General features: G+C 35.4%; 3 protein-coding genes across 6 annotated transcripts in view; all 3 read left to right on the top strand.

Moving 5' to 3' along the window:
- The window catches only part of LOC108278470 (uncharacterized), a 203,173-nt gene that overhangs the window by 26,517 nt on the left and 154,766 nt on the right, over nt 1–21,890 (top strand). The window lies entirely within an intron of this gene.
- LOC108279266 (uncharacterized) overlaps nt 1–21,890 on the top strand; it is a 202,246-nt gene that overhangs the window by 122,558 nt on the left and 57,798 nt on the right. The window lies entirely within an intron of this gene.
- On the top strand, nt 728–5,722 carry LOC108265679 (uncharacterized). Of its 3 annotated transcripts, XM_017468263.2 has the most exons (4): nt 728–878; nt 1,346–1,461; nt 2,630–2,647; nt 2,817–5,722. In XM_017468263.2, the coding sequence occupies exon 4, from the start codon at nt 2,834–2,836 to the stop codon at nt 4,364–4,366; it is 1,533 nt and encodes a 510-aa protein (XP_017323752.1). In that variant the 5' UTR covers nt 728–878; nt 1,346–1,461; nt 2,630–2,647; nt 2,817–2,833; the 3' UTR covers nt 4,367–5,722. The 3 variants fall into 3 exon arrangements, with proteins under 3 accessions (XP_017323752.1, XP_053536227.1, XP_047010602.1); XM_053680252.1 differs by having other exon boundaries at nt 2,630–5,722; XM_047154646.2 differs by lacking the exons at nt 728–878; nt 1,346–1,461 and having other exon boundaries at nt 2,417–2,647.

Raw genomic sequence — 21,890 nt, 5'->3', positions numbered from 1 at the left:
GTCACACCCAAGTCTACTGATACGGCCGACCATGTTCTGCTCAAACCCGAGTCTACCAACCCGGTCGCCTAAGTTCAGCCCACGCCCAAGACTACTGACACGACCGCCCAAGTTCTGCCAAAGCCCGAGACTGCTGAGACGCACAGCCAAGTTCTGCTCGTGCCCGAGTCTGCGGACACGCACAGCCAAGTTCTGCTCGCGCCCGAGTCTGCTGAGACGCACAGCCAAGTTCTGCTCGCGCCCGAGTCTGCTGAGACGCACAGCCAAGTTCTGCTCGCGCCCGAGTCTGCTGAGACGCACAGCCAAGTTCTGCTCGCGCCCGAGTCTGCTGAGACGCACAGCCAAGTTCTGCTCGCGCCCGAGTCTGCTGAGACGCACAGCCAAGTTCTGCCTGCGCCCGAGTCTGCTGAGACGCACAGCCAAGTTCTGCTCGCGCCCGAGTCTGCTGACACGCACAGCCAAGTTCTGCTCGCGCCCGAGTCTCCTCATACATAACAACTTGTTTATTGTTATTGTTTGTTGTTTTATTGGGTGAACAAATATTTTCATATTGTTTAGTGTTCAAAAACACATGTTCTCAAGCAAGTTTTGGTTTAGGTCTTAAGAGGGTTAAACAATATAGAAATCATGGAAATAGAGATGTGCTCATGCAAATGATGCACAAATGTGTACATGTGCTTTCGGTTTTTCACTTTCAGTTCTCTTGAAAAGAGCAAAAATCCCCATCTTGCCATCATCACCACCTTTTCTGTAAATCCTAGGGACCAGATATTTACAACACCTGTGGCATATTTATATTCCTATGTAAAATGCTTCCACTTTTTTCAAGTTCCTGTTTCAAGTTACACTTTATTTCTGCAACCATATGAGTGCACAAGGTAAGTTATATATAATATTTTTATACACCAAATTTCTTAGACAATATTATATAATTCTTTTATAATACACTGTTTTACCTAAATGCAGAAGTATAACACAACACAGAAGGCAGTTTAAGTAAATGTATATGATGTATGTGGATATTCATATGTATTTCTTAAATACTGATTTGTTTTAGTTTTTAATGATGTCATTTTAAATAATGAACGTCAGCTGTGTTCAATTTTGTGTTTTATGGATTATTTGATTTTTTTGATGAATTTATAGATGATGAATCATCATCTATAAATTTGTAACTATAATCAATGATGATCAACATCATTTAGTTGATGTAGATATAATTATCCCAACTGACTTAATGTAAAAGATCAGTGGGGCCATTAGCTTAACATAGAGGATAGGAGAGCCAGGGGAAAATTCTAATTGGTAAACAAAATCACTTACAATGGAAACATTTACTTAACAGCTGTCTGAACTAAGAACCGAGATCAAGTGATTAAGGACCATCAGAGCAAACACTGGTGTCCCTCTGCATTCTTTGAGCCAATCTTGTGCGCTCAAATTACCTATCTGGTCTATAAGGTAAGAATGCCATGACATTACACTGAATAAAATAATGGAGTTTAACTTATTCAAGAAAAGTGTGGTAACAATTTGCACACACAAAATCTTAGTAAATTTAAGTAAGCGTATTTTAAACAATGTATGCAAATTTAACTAGTAACTTTCTTGGTTTATAAGTACATTTTGCTCAAGTTTGAGTTGAATGAACTACATATACCTCAACTCTATAAGAAATACACATCATCTAAACATTATCATTATTGCTTGTGCGTCATGAACACTGTTAATGATTCCAACCACAAGTAGAACACCAATGAATAAATGCAGCCACATCATCTTTTATAAAGTCCATACTGGCAAAACCTAAGATGATTTATGAACTAAGTTGTGTGCATGTGCACACCATATGCATGACAGAAACACAAAGAAGGTAAACCAAGAAAACTTTATGTTTTATAATTAAAGCTGACACAAAACAAGAAAACAACCCATCCATAATGTTCAAAATTAAGTTCTGTGAACACATGCAAATCCAGCTCAAAAACCACAAACCAACAAGTAAACATTGAGTTCATTTTTTCTAGTTTTGTAAGCAGTTGCAAAATAGTCGTACACAGAAAAATAAGTAAAAACAAACATACACTTTGGGTTTTTAGTTTTGTATTTAAAAGATTTTAAAAGTTTTAAAGTTTTAAAATTTCACTTAAAAGTTTAAGTGAATTTAAAAGAATTCACTTAAACTTAAAGCATTTAAGTAATGATTAGCATTTTTGTATAAAAATCATAGGTTTGTTTTTGACATATTTACTGAACCACTGAATCATTTATTTTTTAAGTTTACACATTGTGCCGTACACTAATATGATACAATGTATTAGGAAGTTCTTATTTTTTCTTTTTTGAATAGAAAGTCAAGAACACATGCATATTGTGCACGAATGTGTTTGTCTACTTTGTTTTCCTTTCCCCTTAAAGCTGATACTGTACATGAGCAAAAATTATGCAAATTATTTTTCCTTTGTAAAATTGTATGCCATGAAAACGGACATATATATGGAAAATATTATATGGAGATAATTTACCAAACTTGTGCCCAATATTTCCACTATGTACAATAATTAACTGAAGCTTTATTTCTTAATTTCTTAAATTTGTATTTTTTCATTTCTTTCATTTGTTCTACCAGCTGACTGCTGAACACAAGGTATGTTTCCAACAAGGATAATCTGTATTAAATAGTACTTATTATGGGACTGATATTTGAGATTGAGGGTTCTTTTAAACATACAACACATAACACACATTAGACAGATATCATATAATATACTATATAATCTAATGTAATTGTTTTAAATTGTGTACGTTATTTACAGACATTCAATCATTAATAATGACAATGCAAGCAGAACAGAAAAGCCTCTGTTTTGTCACCTGGAACACAAATGGTATTAAAAATACCGAGAAGTTACCCCAAAAATTCTCAACAATTTTAAAGAGCCTTAGTGACCTTCAGGCTGATATTGTCTTTATACAAGAGACACATGTTGGGACAGACTGTTACAAAATCTTAGAAGATGTTCCAGGCTGGAAAGTCTTCTTCACCGTACACAACTCTTGCAGTAAAGGAGTCGCAATACTGATAAGAGACGAAGTAAAATTTGAGTACATATGCCATGATGAGGACTTCAGTGGAGGTTACATTGTGCTCTTCTGTGGACTGCATCATGAACTGTACACTCTTGTTAACGTGTACAATCATAAGTCAGACAGAAATGTCTTGGGTAGATTGAAAGACTATTTAATGGAAACAGCTGAGGGCATGCTAGTGGTTGGAGGTGATTTCAACACAGTTTTGCATCCCTGCTTTGATCGGAGATCTTTAAGTTCTCATGCAAGACATTCACAATTCAGAGCTTTTTTAGAAGATTTTACTGTTTCTCTCAATCTCAGAGACACCTGGTCATACAAACGTCCTACTGATGAGGTCATTACACGGCATCAGAATGACAGTCGCTCCAGAATAGACATGTTTTTCCTGCCAGAGCACAAATTGGGACGAGTGTGTAAAATTAATGTAGCTGAAGTACAGGGTGTTTCTGATCATTATCCTCTTGTACTAGAACTCACAGTTAAGCACAGAACTGAAACAAACCTCCCGAATGTTGCCTTACGGCTGCCACAGCCTTTTAAATACACACCTGATAGAAGACCAGGGAAGATTAGTGGGGCAGAAGTACTGAGTGCCATTAAATCTTTCACTGATTTAGAAGAGTACTCACTTGATATGAAGCAAGTGAAGTCATATAAAAATCACTGCGGTCAACTGACTGAGACCTTAAAAAACAAATACAATTCAATAAAGAAAAACGAGATAACACATATAAACACCTTTGAGCATTTGATATTCTCTCTAATTTTGGCAAAGCGTCTCAATGCATCCATTTCCCCTTCTTTCAAGGGAAACATAGAGACCAATCTTGGTACATTTTCCACTGTGAAATTTGAGACAGGCCCACAGACAATCAAGTGGTCTTTCCTTGAGATAAAACTTAAGAATCTACAACCTAGGGTGAAGAAGCCACAACCTAGGGTGAAGAAAACAAAACAGAGCCCTTCTGCCCCTCCACCAGAGTTCAGCATTCTGGAACATTTTCTGGATTGCCTTCTCCCTAAAGACCAAATCTCTTCTGAACTCAGACTTTTGGAGCCTGGGTGTCCACTCACAAATGCTATCGTCAATCTGGCTCTGAATGAGCTAGAAGCCATAGTTTTACTTAATTTTTGTAAGGGCACTATTTGCTATCAAAGACAGGTTCTGCGTGTACATACACCTACGATCACATCTGATTTTGTGGATTTTTTCATAAATGTTTTCAAGAAGCAGTCAGGACTTAAAATAAGTATCTTACAACATCCAGACTAAGTGGTCTTAAAATAAGTTACTTCACAGAATTAATTCGATTTAATTTTATATATTATAGTAGTTGCAATTATTTGTTCCCATATTATTAATTTTGATGGCTGACATGATTGCAAATGTGCTCACAGCCAGTAAAGAAAGATGACAATTGTCGACGAATTACGATCAAGGCTTATTGTTTAGGCCTATAGGTCAAGTTCCCTTTTTTCTTAACCATGGGGAAAATAAACATGGGTCCTCATACATGTATAATACACTGACAAATTTATCTCATTTTTAACATACACACTAATAATATCACTAACTTCAATTTTTTTTTCTTTGACAAAATATGGGCAAGATTAGTTATGTGCTTTCTTTAAAAGGTAATAAGAAACTGCTCACAGTACTAATATCTTCTTATTTAGATTTCTGTAATGCTGTACTAAATTACAAAATGAATGTGGCAGCAGATGTTTTAACAAGTTAGCATTATTTTTATTTATTTATTTATTTATTTTGTAATGGAGCCAGAGGTGATTTATTAAAGAAAATGGGTAAAAACTACACATACTACAGAGTACAAAATATGGTTAATTATGGTACAATACAGACTTAAGTAAGCATAAGTAACTCTAACTTTAGTAACTGTATTTTGGAACTATACTTAAATATTGTTTTGGGGCATTTATAGTTTACTTATTCTTACGCTTACTCTTACTTATCTACATTAGAGAAGGAAACAATTTTTTCCACCATTTTTACTGACACCATCAAAGTACTCATTACAAATGTCTTCTCTCATCTAGTCAATGATTGTATGCTATATATCAGGAGAAGGGGTTTACATGCATTTTATTTACATTTCATTTTCAGTTTAAAAATAGAAAAAAATATGAAAGTGTAAATTGTTTGCAGTTAGGAGATTGGTCAAATCCAGCTGGTTGCAAAGCTGGTTTTCTCTGTTTTCACTCCTTTAATCTCAGAAATATCTCACGTCAGAAAATTATAAAGGAGTTTCAGACTCTATATCTACAGTTTCAGTTTTGATTTTCTTAGACTTGTTTAGATTTTCTTTCAACAGCTAGGATTTTTGGATCAATCTGTAAGATGATAGGTTGTATTTGTATACATAAAATGTTAGTTTTATATTTGTATAATATATTTATGATATATGTAAATTATTACAGCAATGATGCAATGCTTTGTGTAATCATTATATATACATAACCAGCAGTTTTTAGTCTTTTTTATAGCCTAATGCTACATTCAAATGCCATGTTTACTGTGTTTATGAGAAAATTGTATTTGAAAAAAGAAAATCCTTAATGCCCCCAGAGGTGTCTGACTATCATAATAAACATTATTACGAAGTTTGTACACTTGTGCATGTCTACTCTGTTGTATATTAATCTTCTACTTCCATCTCTGCTTTAACTGAAGACTTTCAGCTACAAGGCATTCGCCACTAAGTGTTATTTTAGAAGATTTTACTGCTCTCTGAATCTGAGAGACACCATACCTTCACTTTACTGATGAGGGCTTTACACAATTTCACAATGTCATTCCAGGATAGACTGCATTCTTTGTGCCAATCATGTGCTCTCAAGTTACTTGTCTGGTCCTTAGGGTAAGAATGCCAAATATTGCAGTTTAACTTATTCAAGAAAAGTGTGGTAACAATTTCCACACCCAAAATCTTAGTAAATTTAACTAAGCATATTTTAACTAAGGTCTACATTGCATCATTGTTTATTCTTCAAAAAAATGTAAGAAAATTTACCTAGCAACTTTCTTGGTTTATAAGTACTAACCCAATTTCCATAAAAGTTGGGATTTTTTCTAAAATGCAGTAAAAACTAAAATCTGTGATTTGTCAAATCACTTGAAATGTTAATTAACTGACAAAAGTACAAAGAAAAGATATTTAATGTTTTTACTGACCATCTAAATTATATTTTGTAAATATAAACAAATTTAGAATTTGATGCTTCAACACACTCAAAAAAAGTTGGGACCGGGGCAACGTAAGAATATTCAAGTAACACCATTTTGCAGGATCCGGTTAATTGGTAACAGGGGAGGGTATTAGGATTGGGCATAAAAGGAGCATCCACAATAAAGGTCAGCCTTTGAAAGCAAGGATGGTTCATGGCTCACCACGTTGTGCCAAACCTCATGAGAGAATTGTCAGTCACTTCAAAAAGAACATTGCTCAATGCAAGACTGATGCAAAATATAGTTTAAGCAGTTTTAGTATATAAAGTCCAGCAAACAAATCGCATACATAAGGCAGATTCAAAGTCACTGCAGGCAAAGGATCAGGCAATTAGCAAACAGGATATCAGAGTAACCAAAGTACAAAAAGCAGGATACAAAAAAAGTAAAAAAAAAAACAGAATAGCAATATGGGAAACAAGGCTTGGTAATGACAACAAAACAGAAACAGTTTGCAGTGATGCAGTGACAGAATGAGGCTTACACAGGTGCACAGTAATGAGTGTGAAATTGAGAGCAGGTGCAGACAGTCATGTGACATAGTCAGGTGAGGTGCAGTGGCTCATAGGAATTGTACTCACTAGTTCCCTTTTCCGTTATTTCTATGACATTATAGAAATGGGTTTAGTTCAAGTTTGAGTTAAAGGAACTACTTCACCAGTAGTGATATTTGTTTTAATTTGAAATGTTAATTTAAAATAAGTTAAAATATATTTTTCAATAAAACAGTCTGTTCATTCTTAACTACAATCGAGATAACATTAGCTTTTTTTTTTGTAGTAGATCTAGTATTTTAATGGGCTTAATATTAAATATCAATGGGTTCATTAGCCTAGGGAAGTTGGTAAGCAAAATCATTTACTTACAATGAACATTTCTAACAGTTGCCCAACCTGAACTAAGATCAAGTTATCAGTCATCAACAACAACAACAACAACAACAAAAACACAGGTGTTGCCCTTTTTTTTTTTTTTTTCTTTACATAGGGCTTATAGCAATTAGACCTGGCAATGTTCACACTTGAATGTTCACACATGTTCACACTTGAATCTGCACATAGGACCAGTTTTGGTCATGATAACTAACTTTATTACATGTAAACTAACTTTATTCTTATTTTATAACAACAGTAACAACAGCTTTTGTGCAATATATCATGTACATCATAAATATGTGGAACACATAATTCCTGACAAGTTTATACATTTATAAAATGTACATCAAATTTATAATTGTATAAAAATTCATATTTATTAAGTCAATGAAAAAAAGCTTGTTTTTCATTTCTCCTGCCTGGATTTAAAACCACAATCAAATAACCATTCATGTTTTTATCTTTTAATTGTTACTGACACAAAAATAGAACAACCAAAAAAGCTCAGAAACTTTAATGTAACATTAATGTAATCAGTTTTGACACAAAGTATGTAATCCTTTGTGAATTGGGCTGTAGAGATACAAAATATTACTGGTGTAGGAAATTAATTTAAATTAGTTTATTTTAAATATTTTCTTGTAATTCTGTACACAAACACAAAAAAATATTGTCCAGTCCTCATAGAGCGCTTTTGAAAATTAACAATTTCTGCAAATGTTAATTCACACTTACTTAATGTATGATGGACTTTAACCGTGGTTTGGATTTAGTGTTGTATTGATTACAGTGTACAGTTTCTCTTATACTATTTCCAAGAAAAGAAATATGCTTTTGTGTTGTGCCTTATTTTACATATCATCCAGATTTGGCCTTATCATATAGGTACGTTAGATTTGACTATGAGGTCATTTGACTATGAAGTCATTTCTAATTCATATCTTTGCAAATGTATTTAGGCTTAGTTAAGGCAATTTGACAATCTGCATTGAGTATCTTTATGGGAGTTTCAAGCAGTGACTTAACATGGTGAAGATTCTGGTTGTGTACAGTCATGGACCACATGATATGAGCAGCAGCGGTTTTGAGATCAAAAATGAGAGCTTAAATGTGATCAAGCAAACCTACAGTACCTTTTCATTTTTGCTTTCAAATTTGAAAACGTTACATGCTGAAATCATTTGTACATATAGCAAAGAGACACGGGGTTCAGCTCTTAAATGATTTTAAAAAATCCATCATGGAAATAGACAAGTCCTCAGGCAAATTGGGTACAAAAGTAGGTGTGTGCCTCAAGCTGCTTTTCTTTCCCTCTTTCTTTTCCTTTCTGTTTTAAATAGGAGCTAAAAATAATTTTTCCTGATATATATTAATTAAAGCAATCACTGCATTTTGCTGTAAATCTTATGCAGCAAGTATTTACACAATAGTTACAACCCCTGTGGTGTGCTTTTCCAATGTAAAATGCTTCCACTTTTTCAGAGTTCCTGTAAATCACATGGCTCTTTTGATTAGACTAATTCACTTCTTCATTTCTGCCACCAGTTGAGAGCACAAGATCAGTTCCCAGATACCATATAAGATGAGTTATTTTCAGATGAATCCAGTTTTAACTTGGATTGATCGGATGGTAGGGTGTTTGTGTGGAGAAAGCCAGGAGAAGAATTTAAACCAACCTGTTTTGTTGGCTAAAACATGGAAGAAACTGCCACTTGATTCATTGTTCAGACATTGTCAAAACATTTAGCAAAACAAAGAATGGCAAACTACAGTGGGGGAAATAAGTATTGAATGCATCAACATTTTTTTTTCAGTAAATATATTTCCAATGAGGCTATTCACATGAAATTTTCACCAGACTTTGGTATAACTCAAGAAATCCAAACATATAAAGAAATCCAAACATTAAAGTCCATAAATGAAGTTATGTGTAATAAAGTGGAATGACATGGGACAAAAGTATTTAACTCCATCCATCTTCTATACCGCTTATCCTTCCCAGAGTCACAGGGAACCTGGAGCCTATCCCAGTGAGCATGGGGCACACAAGGGATACACCCTGGACAGGGTGCCAATCCATCGAAGGGCACAATCACCTACACATTCACACACTACGGACAATTTGGACATGCCAATCAGTCTACCATGCATGTCTTTGGACTGGGGGAGGAAACCAGACTACCCGGAGGAAATCCCCACAGCACGGGGAGAACATGCAAACTCCGCACACACACAGGGCCATGGTGGGGATCTATCCCCCAACCCTGGAAGTGTGAGGTGAACGGCTTCAAGATGCTTCCTGTATGAAGAAATTAATGGGCAGTATTCAGGTGTGATTTTGGCCCATTCTTCTAAACATATTGTCTTTAAATCTTGTTCAATTGGATTCAAGTCAGGTGATTGACTGGGCCATTCTAACACCTTGATGTTTTTCTCTGATACCAATTGAGAGTTTCCTTTGCTGTATGGTTTGGATCGTTGTCCTGCTGGAAGGAGCATCCATGTCTCATCTTCATCATCCTGGTGGATGGCAGCAGATTCTTCTCAAGATTCTCCCGGTAAAGGGCTCCATTCATCATTCTTTCAGTTATATGAAGTCTGCCAGTACCATGTGATGCAAAACAGCCCCACACCATGATGCTTCACCTCCAAACCTCACTGTTGGTAGTGTTTTTAGGGTGATGTGCAGTGCCATTTCTTCTACAAACATGGTGTGTAGTATGACAGCCAAAAAGTTACATGTTGCTCTCGTCTGACCAGACTACACTCTCCCAGTATTTCATAGACTTGTCCAAATTATTTGTAACAAGCTGTAAATGAGCTTTGACATGCCTTTTCTTTTGTAATGGAGTCTTGCAGGGTGAGTGTGAGCAGTGGAGTGCATTGCCTAGTGTTTTCTCTGTGACGATGGCACCTGCTACCTCCAAGTGTTTCTGGAGCTCTTTCCAAGTGGTCCTTGGCTCTTGGGTTACTTTTTTGATAATCCCCCCACTTTTTTTAAATTTCAGCTCAAACAAACAACTCTTTTGATAATTCTTCAGACTCCCTGGTCAGAAATGTTGCGAGGAGCTCCTGTTTGTGGCCGGTTGATGACGGAGTGATGTTGCTTCCACTTGTGGATAATGTCCCCAATGGTGCTTACTGGAGGATTCAGAAGTTTTGAAATATGTCTGTATCAGATTCCATCAATATGTTTCGCAACAATAAGGTTGTGAATGTCTTTGGAGAGCTATTTGCTTTTAACCATCATGAGATGTTTCTTGTGTGGAACCTTGGTAATGAAAAGCCTTTTTATAGACCATCAATTTACTAACCCAGCTGGTATTAATTTGCACAGATAGGAGGTATAATTACTTACAGATGTCAGCTGGTTCCTTGTCTTACCTTGCCTTGGAGAACTGCTTTTTCCTAGCTTGTTCTATACTTTTTTCCTGTGTCATTCCACTTTATTACACATAACTTTATTTATGAACTTTAATGTTGTGAATTCTTTATTTTTGCACATTTAATTGCAATATTAGTTCTTAGCAGGCAATGATCAATTCAAATGTGTTATTCAAATGTGCTATTACATTATATTTGAAGCAAATGGTATGTGAATTGCGTGTTAATGCTTTTCAGTTTTACACAAGTATGGCTTAAATCTTGATTTGTTTCAGATTTAAGTGATATCATTTTACACAATGATCATCAAACAAGTACAAATTTGTGTTAGTGTTTTATTTACCACTTGATTTCTACATAAGTGAAACTTAAAAAAAATAATAATAATAATTTGTAACTACAACCATGATAAATTGCTTGCTTTGGTTTGTTACAGTAGTTATACCAAAGTACTAAATATAAAAGATCGGTGAGGCCATTAGCTTAACATAGACATTCGGGGGAAAAAAAAAGTTTGTAAATAAAATCACTTACTCACAATGGAGCCTTTTACTTAACAGTTGTCTGACCTGAGACCTGACAGCAAGTGATTAAGGAGCATCAAATACAAATCAAATACTGCATTCTTTGATCCAGTGTGCACTCACTAGCTGCCTGTCTGGCCTTTAAGGTAAGTACAGGTTGCTTTTTAAATGGAAAGTCATAAACCTATGCAGATTTTGCACAAATGCATCTGTTTTTCTATTTTTAATGGATATATAATAAATAAAACAAAAAAGCAGTTGCAAACTATTTTTCCTTTATAGAATTTCATGCAATGAAAACAAAAAAATTTCAAGTGTGAAATAATTTCCCAACTGTTACCCAACACATGTGTGATGTAATTGATTTGTGTACAACATTTCCACTATGTACATTAAATCTTATGTGCAATAATGCCTTATTTCTTAATTTCTTTTAGTTGTACCGCCAGCTGACTGCTGAGAACAAGGTATGTTTTTAACAGGCAAATCTTTATAATATAGTACTTAATTTGGGATTGATACTTATTGAACCAAATTATATCTTTCAATCAGAATTACACAATTCTTCATTTATATACTGTAAGTGAAAAAGTGAGTATGCATTGAAAACAGTGAGAGAACACAATGAATAGAGAACTGTGTTCATAAAATGACCTCCTCTCAAAACTCTTTCATAAATTTATGGCCTGATATGAAATAACTAAAATAGGTGCTGTTTGATCCTTTAAATATACAAAACATAATACATAATAGACCATTTATATATATATATATATATATATATATATATATATATATATATATATATATATATATATATATATATATATATATCTGTGATTTTACATTCTGTACTTTATTTACAGAGGTTCAATCATAAACTATGGCATCACTAGTGCAAAAAAAGGCTCTGTTTTGTCACCTGGAACACACGTGGCATTAAAAGCCCACCCCAAAAGTTTTCAGATTTGTTGAGCAGCCTCATTTCCCTAAAGGCTCATATTGCCTTCATACAAGAGACACATGTTGGGCCAACATGTTAACAAATCTTGGAGAATGTTTAAAACTGGAATGTCTACTTCACTGTACACAGCTCTCGCAGTAAAGGAGTCGCAATGCTGATCAGCTATGATGTACCATTTGAGTACATTTGCCATGATGAGGATTGCAGTGGAGGTTACATTGTGCTCTTCTGTCATCTGTATGATGAACTGTACACTATTGTTAATGTGTACAATCATAAGGCAGGCAAAAATGTCTTGGCTAGATTGAAAGACTATCTGAGGGAAACAGCTGAGGGTGTGCTAGTGGTTGGAGGTGATTTCAACACTGTTTTGGGTCCCAGCTTTGATCGGGTATCTTCAGCTGTTCTCACAAAGCAGTCTTCACTAAGAGCTATTTTAGAAGACTTTACTATTTCTTTGAATCTCAGAGACACCTGGTCATACCTTCACTCTGCTGATGGAGGCTTTACACGACGTCAGAATGAGAGTCACTCCAGGTTGGACATGTTTTTCATGTGCAGCAATGCAATGGGACGGGTATGTAGTAGCAAAATACAGAGCAATGAAATTTCAGATCACAAGCCTCTTGTCCTAGAACTCAAAGTGCAGCAACAGACTGGAAATATAATATATAATATATAATATATAATATAATTTTGAAGGAAACTAGAGTTGATGAAGAACCCGACAGAAGATCAGGGAAAGTTAATGGGGCAGAAATACTGAGTGCCATCAAGTCTTTGATTGACTCCAAACAAAGACCTGTTACAATGGATGTGGATTACTATAAAAAGTTTTGTTGTCAGTTGACTGAGACCTTAAAGAGAAAGTATAACCTCATGTTAAAGAATAAGCAGGTATCTGAAGCTTATTATTCAGGAGATATTTTCAATGTTGACTGTTTGATATTTTCAGAAATATTGGCCAAGTGCCTTAGTGTGCTCATTACTCCTTCTCTGAAGAGAGAGAAGAAAGCAAAGCACTTTTTACCATGATCTTCGAGCCAGGCCCACAGGAAATCAGGTGGTCCTTCCTGGAACAAACCCTCGGGAGACTATAAAAGATACAATCTGTCCCTCCACTAGACTTCAGCATTCTGGACTGCCTTCTTCCTAAAGTCCAAAACTTTTCAGGAGAACTCAGACATCTGCGGCCTGGCATTCTCTTCACCAACACTATCCTCAATCTGGCTCTGACACAGCTAGAAGATCTGATTAGAAAGTTGTTAGGGTACTAGAGAAATTCCAGGACGACTCAGGAATTAGGCTTACAAAATGTCACATAATAGATTGAAAAGATTAAAGCTCAGAAGTGTGTGTGACAAGTGTAGAAAACAGACACAATCAGAAGGAAAGGGTGATCAGGAGAAGGAATTAAATGCTATACACATTATTATTATTATTATTATTATTATTATTAGTAGTAGTAGTAGTAGTAGTAGTAGTAGTGTTATTATTATTTTACTATATTACCACAGTTTAATTTTACACTATACTTAACTATCATGCAGATTATAAACAACTTAATTGTTGTACAGATTTAGAGACTGGGATGCAAGCACGGATGTTTTTGTTTAATACTGGGCATAAAGAACAACTTGCTAATACTTGTGGGGATGGTTGCCAAGTTTTCAAAACTATACAGAAAGACGTGAAACTCATCCCAACAGTTAAACAGTTAACTGTGGTCCATGTTTATGATTTTCAGTGTCTATCTTCAATACACAGTATATGCGGAACTTGGAAACAATGTTCATGGAACTTTAGAAAAGAGCTACTTCTCTTTCTTTACTAGTGGGAAGTTTATTTTAGTTGAATGACTGAATTCCAAAATATAATTATATTTCTAGCATATTTCAAAATAAATAAATAAATAGATAGATTAATTAATTAATTAATTAAACTGTTGCTCCATATACTGTAGCTCACACACCATGCACAGTGCACAGAGTTGCACATCTTTGTGGAGCTCTCAACAGAATTTATCATTTAATATTGCATTAAAAATGTGTTTTAAATAATATGTAAAATATTCTAACACTTGTACATTAATTGTGCATGTTTTTTGTCATTCTTAAATAATCGTTATCCAAATTTATTGAAAGAAATTGTTTTCATAAATTCATACGGTCATTATAATGAAATGCTTTTTAAAGGATCCAAACAATTTTGACTCAAGCAGCACTGAAAGGGTATTCAAGTTTTATAGTAGGTTCTCACAATTCCAGCAAACTCTTCTGATTTTTCTGCAATGCAACAAACCCCAAAAATGGCATTGGGAGACACACCAAATATAGCCTCTGGATGGGACATCAGTTCATCACAGAGCACCATGCAGATATACTTTTACAGGCTCATTCATACATAGAGACAATGTAGAATAGCCTCCTGGCAATGTGAGGACACCAGAAAAATCTGGCATCTCTAGATCCAGAATTAAAACAGATTCAGAGAAATATCAAGGGTTTTAGACACTGTCTACAGTTACTTATACTGAGAGTCACTTCATGAGCTCACGTTACTGGATTCATCTCTATTCTATAAGGACATATACTTGTATCTATTAACAGCAATAAGTATAAGTGGTAGCAATTTGACAGTAATATTAGATTTGGTGATCATTATATATACATAAACTGTGGGTTTTTTGTTTTGTTTTTAGCCCTTGTTCAGTCCAATAGTATTCATTTTACATTTAAATAACATATACATTATATATATATATATATATATATATATATATATATATATATATATATATATATATATATATATATATATATATATATATATATATATATCAGTAGTTACATCTCAGTTTCCTGGGCATATTAATACAATATTAATTGAATAAAATCTGCAAATTTTTCTTTGGCTACATCTTTGCACAGTGTATGACCATGCATACTCCAAATCATGTTTAGGACACACAATCTCCTGTACAGAGCTTTTTATTTTTTTGACAAAACTAAGAAATGTATTTCCTCTCCTGTCTTATCTGGATTAGTGTGAACGTTTTATTTACAAGTGTGTGTGACAAGTGTAGAAAACAAGACACAATCAGAAGGAAAGGGTGATCAGGAGCAGGAACTTATTAAATACTATACACATTATTATTATTATTATTATTATTATTATTATTATTATTATTATTATTATTATTATTATTATTATTATTATTATTATTATTATTGTTGTTGTTGTGAGTGTAGCCTCCAAAGCTGACTGTCCGGTGTTTACCATAAGATTGCCATTAGATTGCAAATTGTACTCTACACAAGAATGATAAACATTATTAGGGAGTTCTCCTTAGTGAACTCATGAACCTGTGTGGATTGTCTACAAATGCACGTTTTCTGTATTAAACTGATGCATAAGCAATAAAGCACAAGAGCAGTTGTAATCTCTTTTTCCTTTATGTAATTTTATGCAGTGAAAACTGTACAACTTTCAATGAGAGATCATTTACCCAACTGCTACCCAACACACATGTGATTAATTTGTGTACAATATCTCCACTATGTACAATAATTCCAGTAGACTTAACAAATGCCTTATGTCATAACCTCTTACATATGTATTTTGTTTATTTCTTTTATTTGTTCCACCAAAATTCAGGCTGATATTGTCTTTATACAAGAGACACGTGTAGGGCCAGATTGTTACAAAATCTTCACAGACTTGGTACCATTTCCTTATCAAAAAGATTGGAAAGCCTACTTCACTGTACACAGCCCTAAAATCAAAGGAGTTGCAATACTGATAAAAAAAAACAACGTACCATTTGAGTACATATGCCATGATGAGGATTGTAGTGGAGGTTACATTGTGCTCTTCTGTCCTCTGTATGGTGAACTGCACACTCTTGTTAATGTGTACAATCATAAGGCAGACAGGCTTGTCTTAGGTAGATTAAAAGAATATTTGATGGAGACAGCTGAGGGTGTGCTAGTGGTTGGAGGAACTTGAAGTGCAGCAACAGATGGAAAAAAAAAAACATTTCCAAAAGTTCCAAAAATTTATTTTTTAAGCAAATTCCAAATAACAGAACACCCAACAGGATATCAGGGAAGATTAGTGGGGCAGAAATCCTGAGTGCCATCAAGACTTTGGCTGACTCACAAGAACAAAGACCTGGTGAAAAGTGGGCTACTATAAAAATAATCAATCACAAGTGATAGCTTAAAGATAACTTACAACAACATGTTAAAGACAAGTCATGTATCTGAAGCTTTTAAGAATCTTATCATTTGCAAGACAGATATGTCTTCAGTGCAGAATATTTGATATTCTCTCAAATTTTATCCAGGCGCTTTAGTGCATACATTTCCCCCTATATCAAGGAAAAGCCAGAAAAAAATCTTGATAAATTTCTCACTGTGACATTTGAGAAAGGCATACAAGAGATTAAGTTTTCTTTCCTTGAGACAAGCCGTGAACTTCATAAAGACTTGAGGTCCTCTGTCCCCCCAACCAAGTTTCGTATTCTGGGGTGCCTTCTTCCAGAAGTCCAAGGCTCTTCTGGGAAACTCAGACATTTGCTGCCTGGCTGTCCACTTACCACACTATCCTTAATTTAGCTCTGAATAAGCTAGATTGTATTCTCAATAGTGAGAAGAATTGCAGGAGTAGTGTTTATTTCCACAGACAGGCTCTGCTCATACATGCACACCAGAGCAAACAGGAGCGAGTTGTTTGGCTAATTGAGAAATTCCAGGAAGATTCAGGAATTAAATTTAAAAGACAATTTCATAGATAGAGATTGAGATGATTAAAGTGCACAAATGTATGTTACAGCTAGATTACATTTATACATTTACTGTGGTAGGATTACAAAATATCCAGACACGACCAAGACAAACTATTTAATTTTATATTGTCATCGTGACTTTAAAATACTTTACTGATGTACAGGACTACCTAGATACTAAATATTTTGTATAATGTGTGTATATAATGTGTGTATGTGTGTGTGCTTACTTTTATGTTTAATTTTGACTGCTGTTATGATTTTATTGACTGTTTTTATTTAATGCATTTGTTTATTATTGTATTGACTACTGGTTGTAAATATGTTTACTGTAATTTCTTGAATGTGGTCCATTCTAAAGTAATGATATCGTACATCGTTATGGTCTTCTTTATCGGGATTGAAAGAAAGTATTTTGAAATGCACTTCATTTTATAGACACTTGGAAGGAAAGGGTTTTCTGTTGGCCTTTTCATGAATGACCATATATAAGGGCCCATTAGTACCACAGTGGGTGATCACAGTCCATCACTGGAACCACGATTAAAATAGATTCAGTAAAATATAAAGGGTTTCAGACACTGTTATACAGTTGCTAATGTTAACATGTGCTTCATGAGCTGGGATTACTGGAGTTATCTGTAAGATATAAATATATATTTGAATGCAATCTATGTATTTTTACTTAAAATGTTTTAAGGATTATTATTTGACTTTTGTCTTTCAAATTCTTGTCCAGCTCTTTGTCAGTTATTACAGCAATGGTTCAGGGCTTTATGTTTGCAATCATTATAGATATATAAACAGTAGGTTTTAGCTTTTGTTGCATCTAATGCTATATTAAGTCATCTTTACTCTATTTATGAGGATATTGTTTTTGGGGAAATTCTTAATGTCATATTTCTTTCTTAATAAATAAAAGCTGTGTCGTGTAAAACGTGTCAGTTGTCTTGAAATGTACAGTCAGGTTCATAAAGGTTTGGGAAATATATAAAATATTAAATATAAATATTAATCCTGGTCTTGGCTGCCTCGGACGGTCTTCAAATCTGTTTTTAAATCACATTCTCAACATTCCAAAACCAATACATTATGGTGGAAACTGAAAACCAAATGTGTACATTAACACAGTGTGTTTTCATACAGCTAGCATGATTTAATCACGCTTTTTCAAAACGCTGGAATAAAATCAAACACTGCACTCTCACCTGAGCTTGAAACTAGGACCCTGTCAATTGATCACACTGACAATACACAATTCTAATTAGTATATTAGATACTTGTTTAAATTAAATTTACTATAAGCAATGAAATCACATTTTGATGAGAAACTAAATATTTTATGTAAAATACAAATAGTATTCTTTCTTAAATCTGACTGAATGCATATTCCCTTTGTTCAGTGCATCTAATGGCTGGCTGCAGTGAGATTTTTAACCAAACCCATTCCCATGTTAGTGAATGGGACAGCTGACAGTCTATCATTTGAAGTTACAGCTCTACAAATTATTTATGGGGCTGACACAACTTACAGCAAAAGTATTTAGCTGTATATTTTCAGTCTTCTCTGTCAATATATTATGTCAGTATTTAGTAGTAGTGCAATATATGTGGAGACCCGGATACACTTGTGAATGGATTTTTTTTTGAATGCCAAGAGTCCAAAATCAACAATTTACAAACATTTCAGCCATCCAGGTATAACCACCACAGACTACAATCCACAGAGAGTTCTAATCGAGCACACATGTTTCCAATTACACTCAAACTCTATGTCAAGAGTTTGGACATTCAAATGGTTACAAAGTAAAACTCAGTAGTGTTAACTCTGATCTCACCAAGTCTTTTGTTCACGTATCACGTACGCTGGTTTTTGACTAGGAGTGTTTCCTGCTTGTATTTTGTTTTTGTCACATTGTGCTGTTTGATGATCGCCTGAGCCTTTTCCTGTTTTTGACCTTGAACTTGCCTCACGTTCTGGATTTGTCTGCCGATTGTGATTAAACTGCCTCTACTGCATTTGCATCCATCTCAGTCTTTCTGTTGTGACACTGCGTCTATTAATGGAAGAAACACCTGACCATGAATTTGTAAACAAAACAAAAGTGAAACAAAAATGAAATATTTGAACAATGCACAGTATAAATTTATGTTTTTCTTCTTAACCATTGTAATAAATAATATTACTTGAATCTATGGTTTAAAGTGATAAACTGTCTAAAATGTGTGGAAATATCTCAGCATTACTATTAACAGGTATTGTTTTTATGTAAGAGAGGAAATATACTTTCATTTTGTATCCTAGTAAATCCTGAATTTGTCTTTCATGTAGGATAGATTTTACTATGCAAAAGAAAGCTCAAGTTATTTCTTATTCATATTATCTTTGCTTAGGTACAATTTGAATACTTATCTGCATGGAAGCTGAAAGCATTGACTAAAATGAAAATGAAAGTGGATGTGGGAGGTGTTGTGTCAGTAGCATCAGTTTATGTTTATTCAGTCTGTGTTTGGATTACAGGCACTCTAGTCACACATGAAATGATCTAGATGTAATTAGCTGTATAGGAACTTATTATTCTTATCATGTTGTATTACCTTATTATTACCTTAGGGTCTTAGGCAAATGCCATCTTTTAGTTGTCCATAATGAAACATACCTTCATCAGTCAGTTAAACTATCGTTTTATTATGAAACATTCTAATATCAATAATTTTAAAGATTACCAGCTATTATCTCGCCGCCGTATACTTTATCCTGTTAAAATTCCAACGGTCAGCACGCTGTCACCATGTTATGAGCAAATCCATCTACACAGATTCTGTGTGTACGAAGGTACTCATACCTTTGGAAAGCTAAGATTCTTGTGCTTCAATATAAACCATTCAATAAACCATTTCAAGATACAAACAGCAGCTACAATCAACGTCTCTGTCAGACCACCGATATACAAAGAAACACTTACGAAACGGAGGCAACTCACCTCATATGAATCCTCATAGTAATCCACTGATCAGTAACATCCTGACAAAAACAGTCCTGTTATACTGGCAAAGGTCCAAACAATCCAATTATGAAATATATTTAGTCCACCTTTCAAAAAGAGACCAAAACCATGCATGTACTCCAAATGGTTCAAGAACAGCTTTAATTTTAGTTTGGGTATGCCTTGGCTAGGCGTTTTAGGCTAATTTTTACAGGAGATTTACTTTATGAGAATTTACAGAAAAACGCACTAACAACATGGTTACAGGTTTGATTATATTTACAGATTTCCCCTGTATCACCGCACACAAGAACTAGAAAATCACAGCCAAAAGCAACACATTGTTACATTCTGTTTCTGCTGCAGGGGCTAGTAGCAAATTATTTTTGTTTAATGGTGCTATTCTGGAGTGTGGTTCAGAGTGCTCAAATTGCAACCATTTTACATCATCGACTCAGGGTGCACTGCAGATGTAATGGCAGCCTCTGTAAGTTAAAATATGTATGAAACATAATATTTTGTGTGTTTTCAATGTATTTCAACGTATTTTAGTAGGAGAGGGCAATTACTGCGTGTTAAGGCCGACAAGTCTTCATAGGCGGGGTTTCTTTTAAAGCATTACTAAACTTTAGTTTAGCCATCCAAACAGTTGACAGCATCTCTTAGAAGTTCAAAAATATCATCTCATCTCATTATTCTTACGTTCTCATCATTCTGATCATACTCAAAAAGAATGCAGGCTGCAGTATAAAATAATTGGTATTTTGCGTGCTATTGCTTTTGGAGAAATCAAAGCAAGACTGACACACAACACAGTCTTTCACCTGGAGTGATCCCATACTAAGTGGGACACTGGTCACAAAATCCCACTGTATCATTAAAATAGACCCGAGAGCTATCTATCTTATCTATTTTATGCTGAAACAAGGAAAAAGTGAAATAAGAGAGACATTTGGAGAAAGGATTGGTTGGGAGAAACAGGCAGCAAGGATTGTTATTCTGCAAAGAGAACTAGCGTGAGTATTGGATGTAAGTACAGAGAGCCCTTACTGGACACAGCTGGTGTATTCTCTCTTGTTCCAGTGTGAAGAACAGAGGAGGGCAGAAAGCCTGTAACACCACAGGCTGGGCAGCAGATGTAGGCACCTTATGAATTTAATCCGGCCTAGGATACAGGAAGATCTTGGTTAATCCAGGGGAAAAGGCAAGGCAGGAAGGAGCAATTGAGAGAGCTTGTAGATCTACTACTCACTTGAGAGATGTCAGGGCCCGCAGAACAGCTACCTTTAGAGGCAGAAAGCTTCTCAGAGGCTGACTCTAAGGGCTCAAATAGGGCACCTGACAAACCTTCCAGGACCACAGAAGGTCCCAGGAAGATATGCGCTACCTGCAGATACGCCTCAGCCACCTGACACCATGCCGAAATGGTTGCCACATAAGCCCTGATTGTAGAAGGAGCCCACCCCGCTGAGAAACGTCCTTGGAAGAACCCCAGGACTATAGCTATTGCTCAATTCAATGGGTTTAGCTGGCATTCCTCACACCACAAGACAAAAAGCCGCCACTTGAGCGCATACAATTTCCTTGTGAATGGTGCCCCTCAGGGACCAGACCCACAGTTTCCATAGTTCTGGCCGAGGGTGATAAATCAGCCTTCCGGCTTGCGACAGTAGATCAGGTCTAAGGGCTGAAATGGGGCACCTGACAGACCTTCCAGGACCACAGAAAGGTCCCAAGAAGGTATGCGCGGCCTACAGATGGGCCTCAGCCGCCTGACACCACGCATGAACCTCAAAGTTAGAGGATGTTGCCAAACAGAGGCTCCATCAACAGGGGTGTGACTGGCCGAAATAGCAACCACATAAACCTTGATTGAAGAAGGAGCCCACCCCGCTGAGAAATGTTCTTGTAAGAACTCCAGGACAGTAGCTATTGCACAGTTCACTGGGTCTACAGTGGATCCCTCTGGATGGGAATCTCACAAAGTGTGCCATCTAGCAGGGATATTATCTCTGAGAACCATATTC

Source organism: Ictalurus punctatus, chromosome 1 (assembly GCF_001660625.3).
Source record: "Ictalurus punctatus breed USDA103 chromosome 1, Coco_2.0, whole genome shotgun sequence".
In the NCBI taxonomy this organism is placed as follows: Eukaryota; Metazoa; Chordata; class Actinopteri; order Siluriformes; family Ictaluridae; genus Ictalurus; species Ictalurus punctatus.
The sequence above is the reverse complement of the archived record's forward strand: the minus strand, read 5'-3'. Positions and strand labels throughout refer to the sequence as shown.

Coding starts and splice junctions, on each gene's coding strand:
- LOC108265679 (XM_017468263.2), top strand. CDS start 2,834: ATGACAATGCAAGCAGAACAGAAAAGCCTCTGTTTTGTCACCTGGAAC.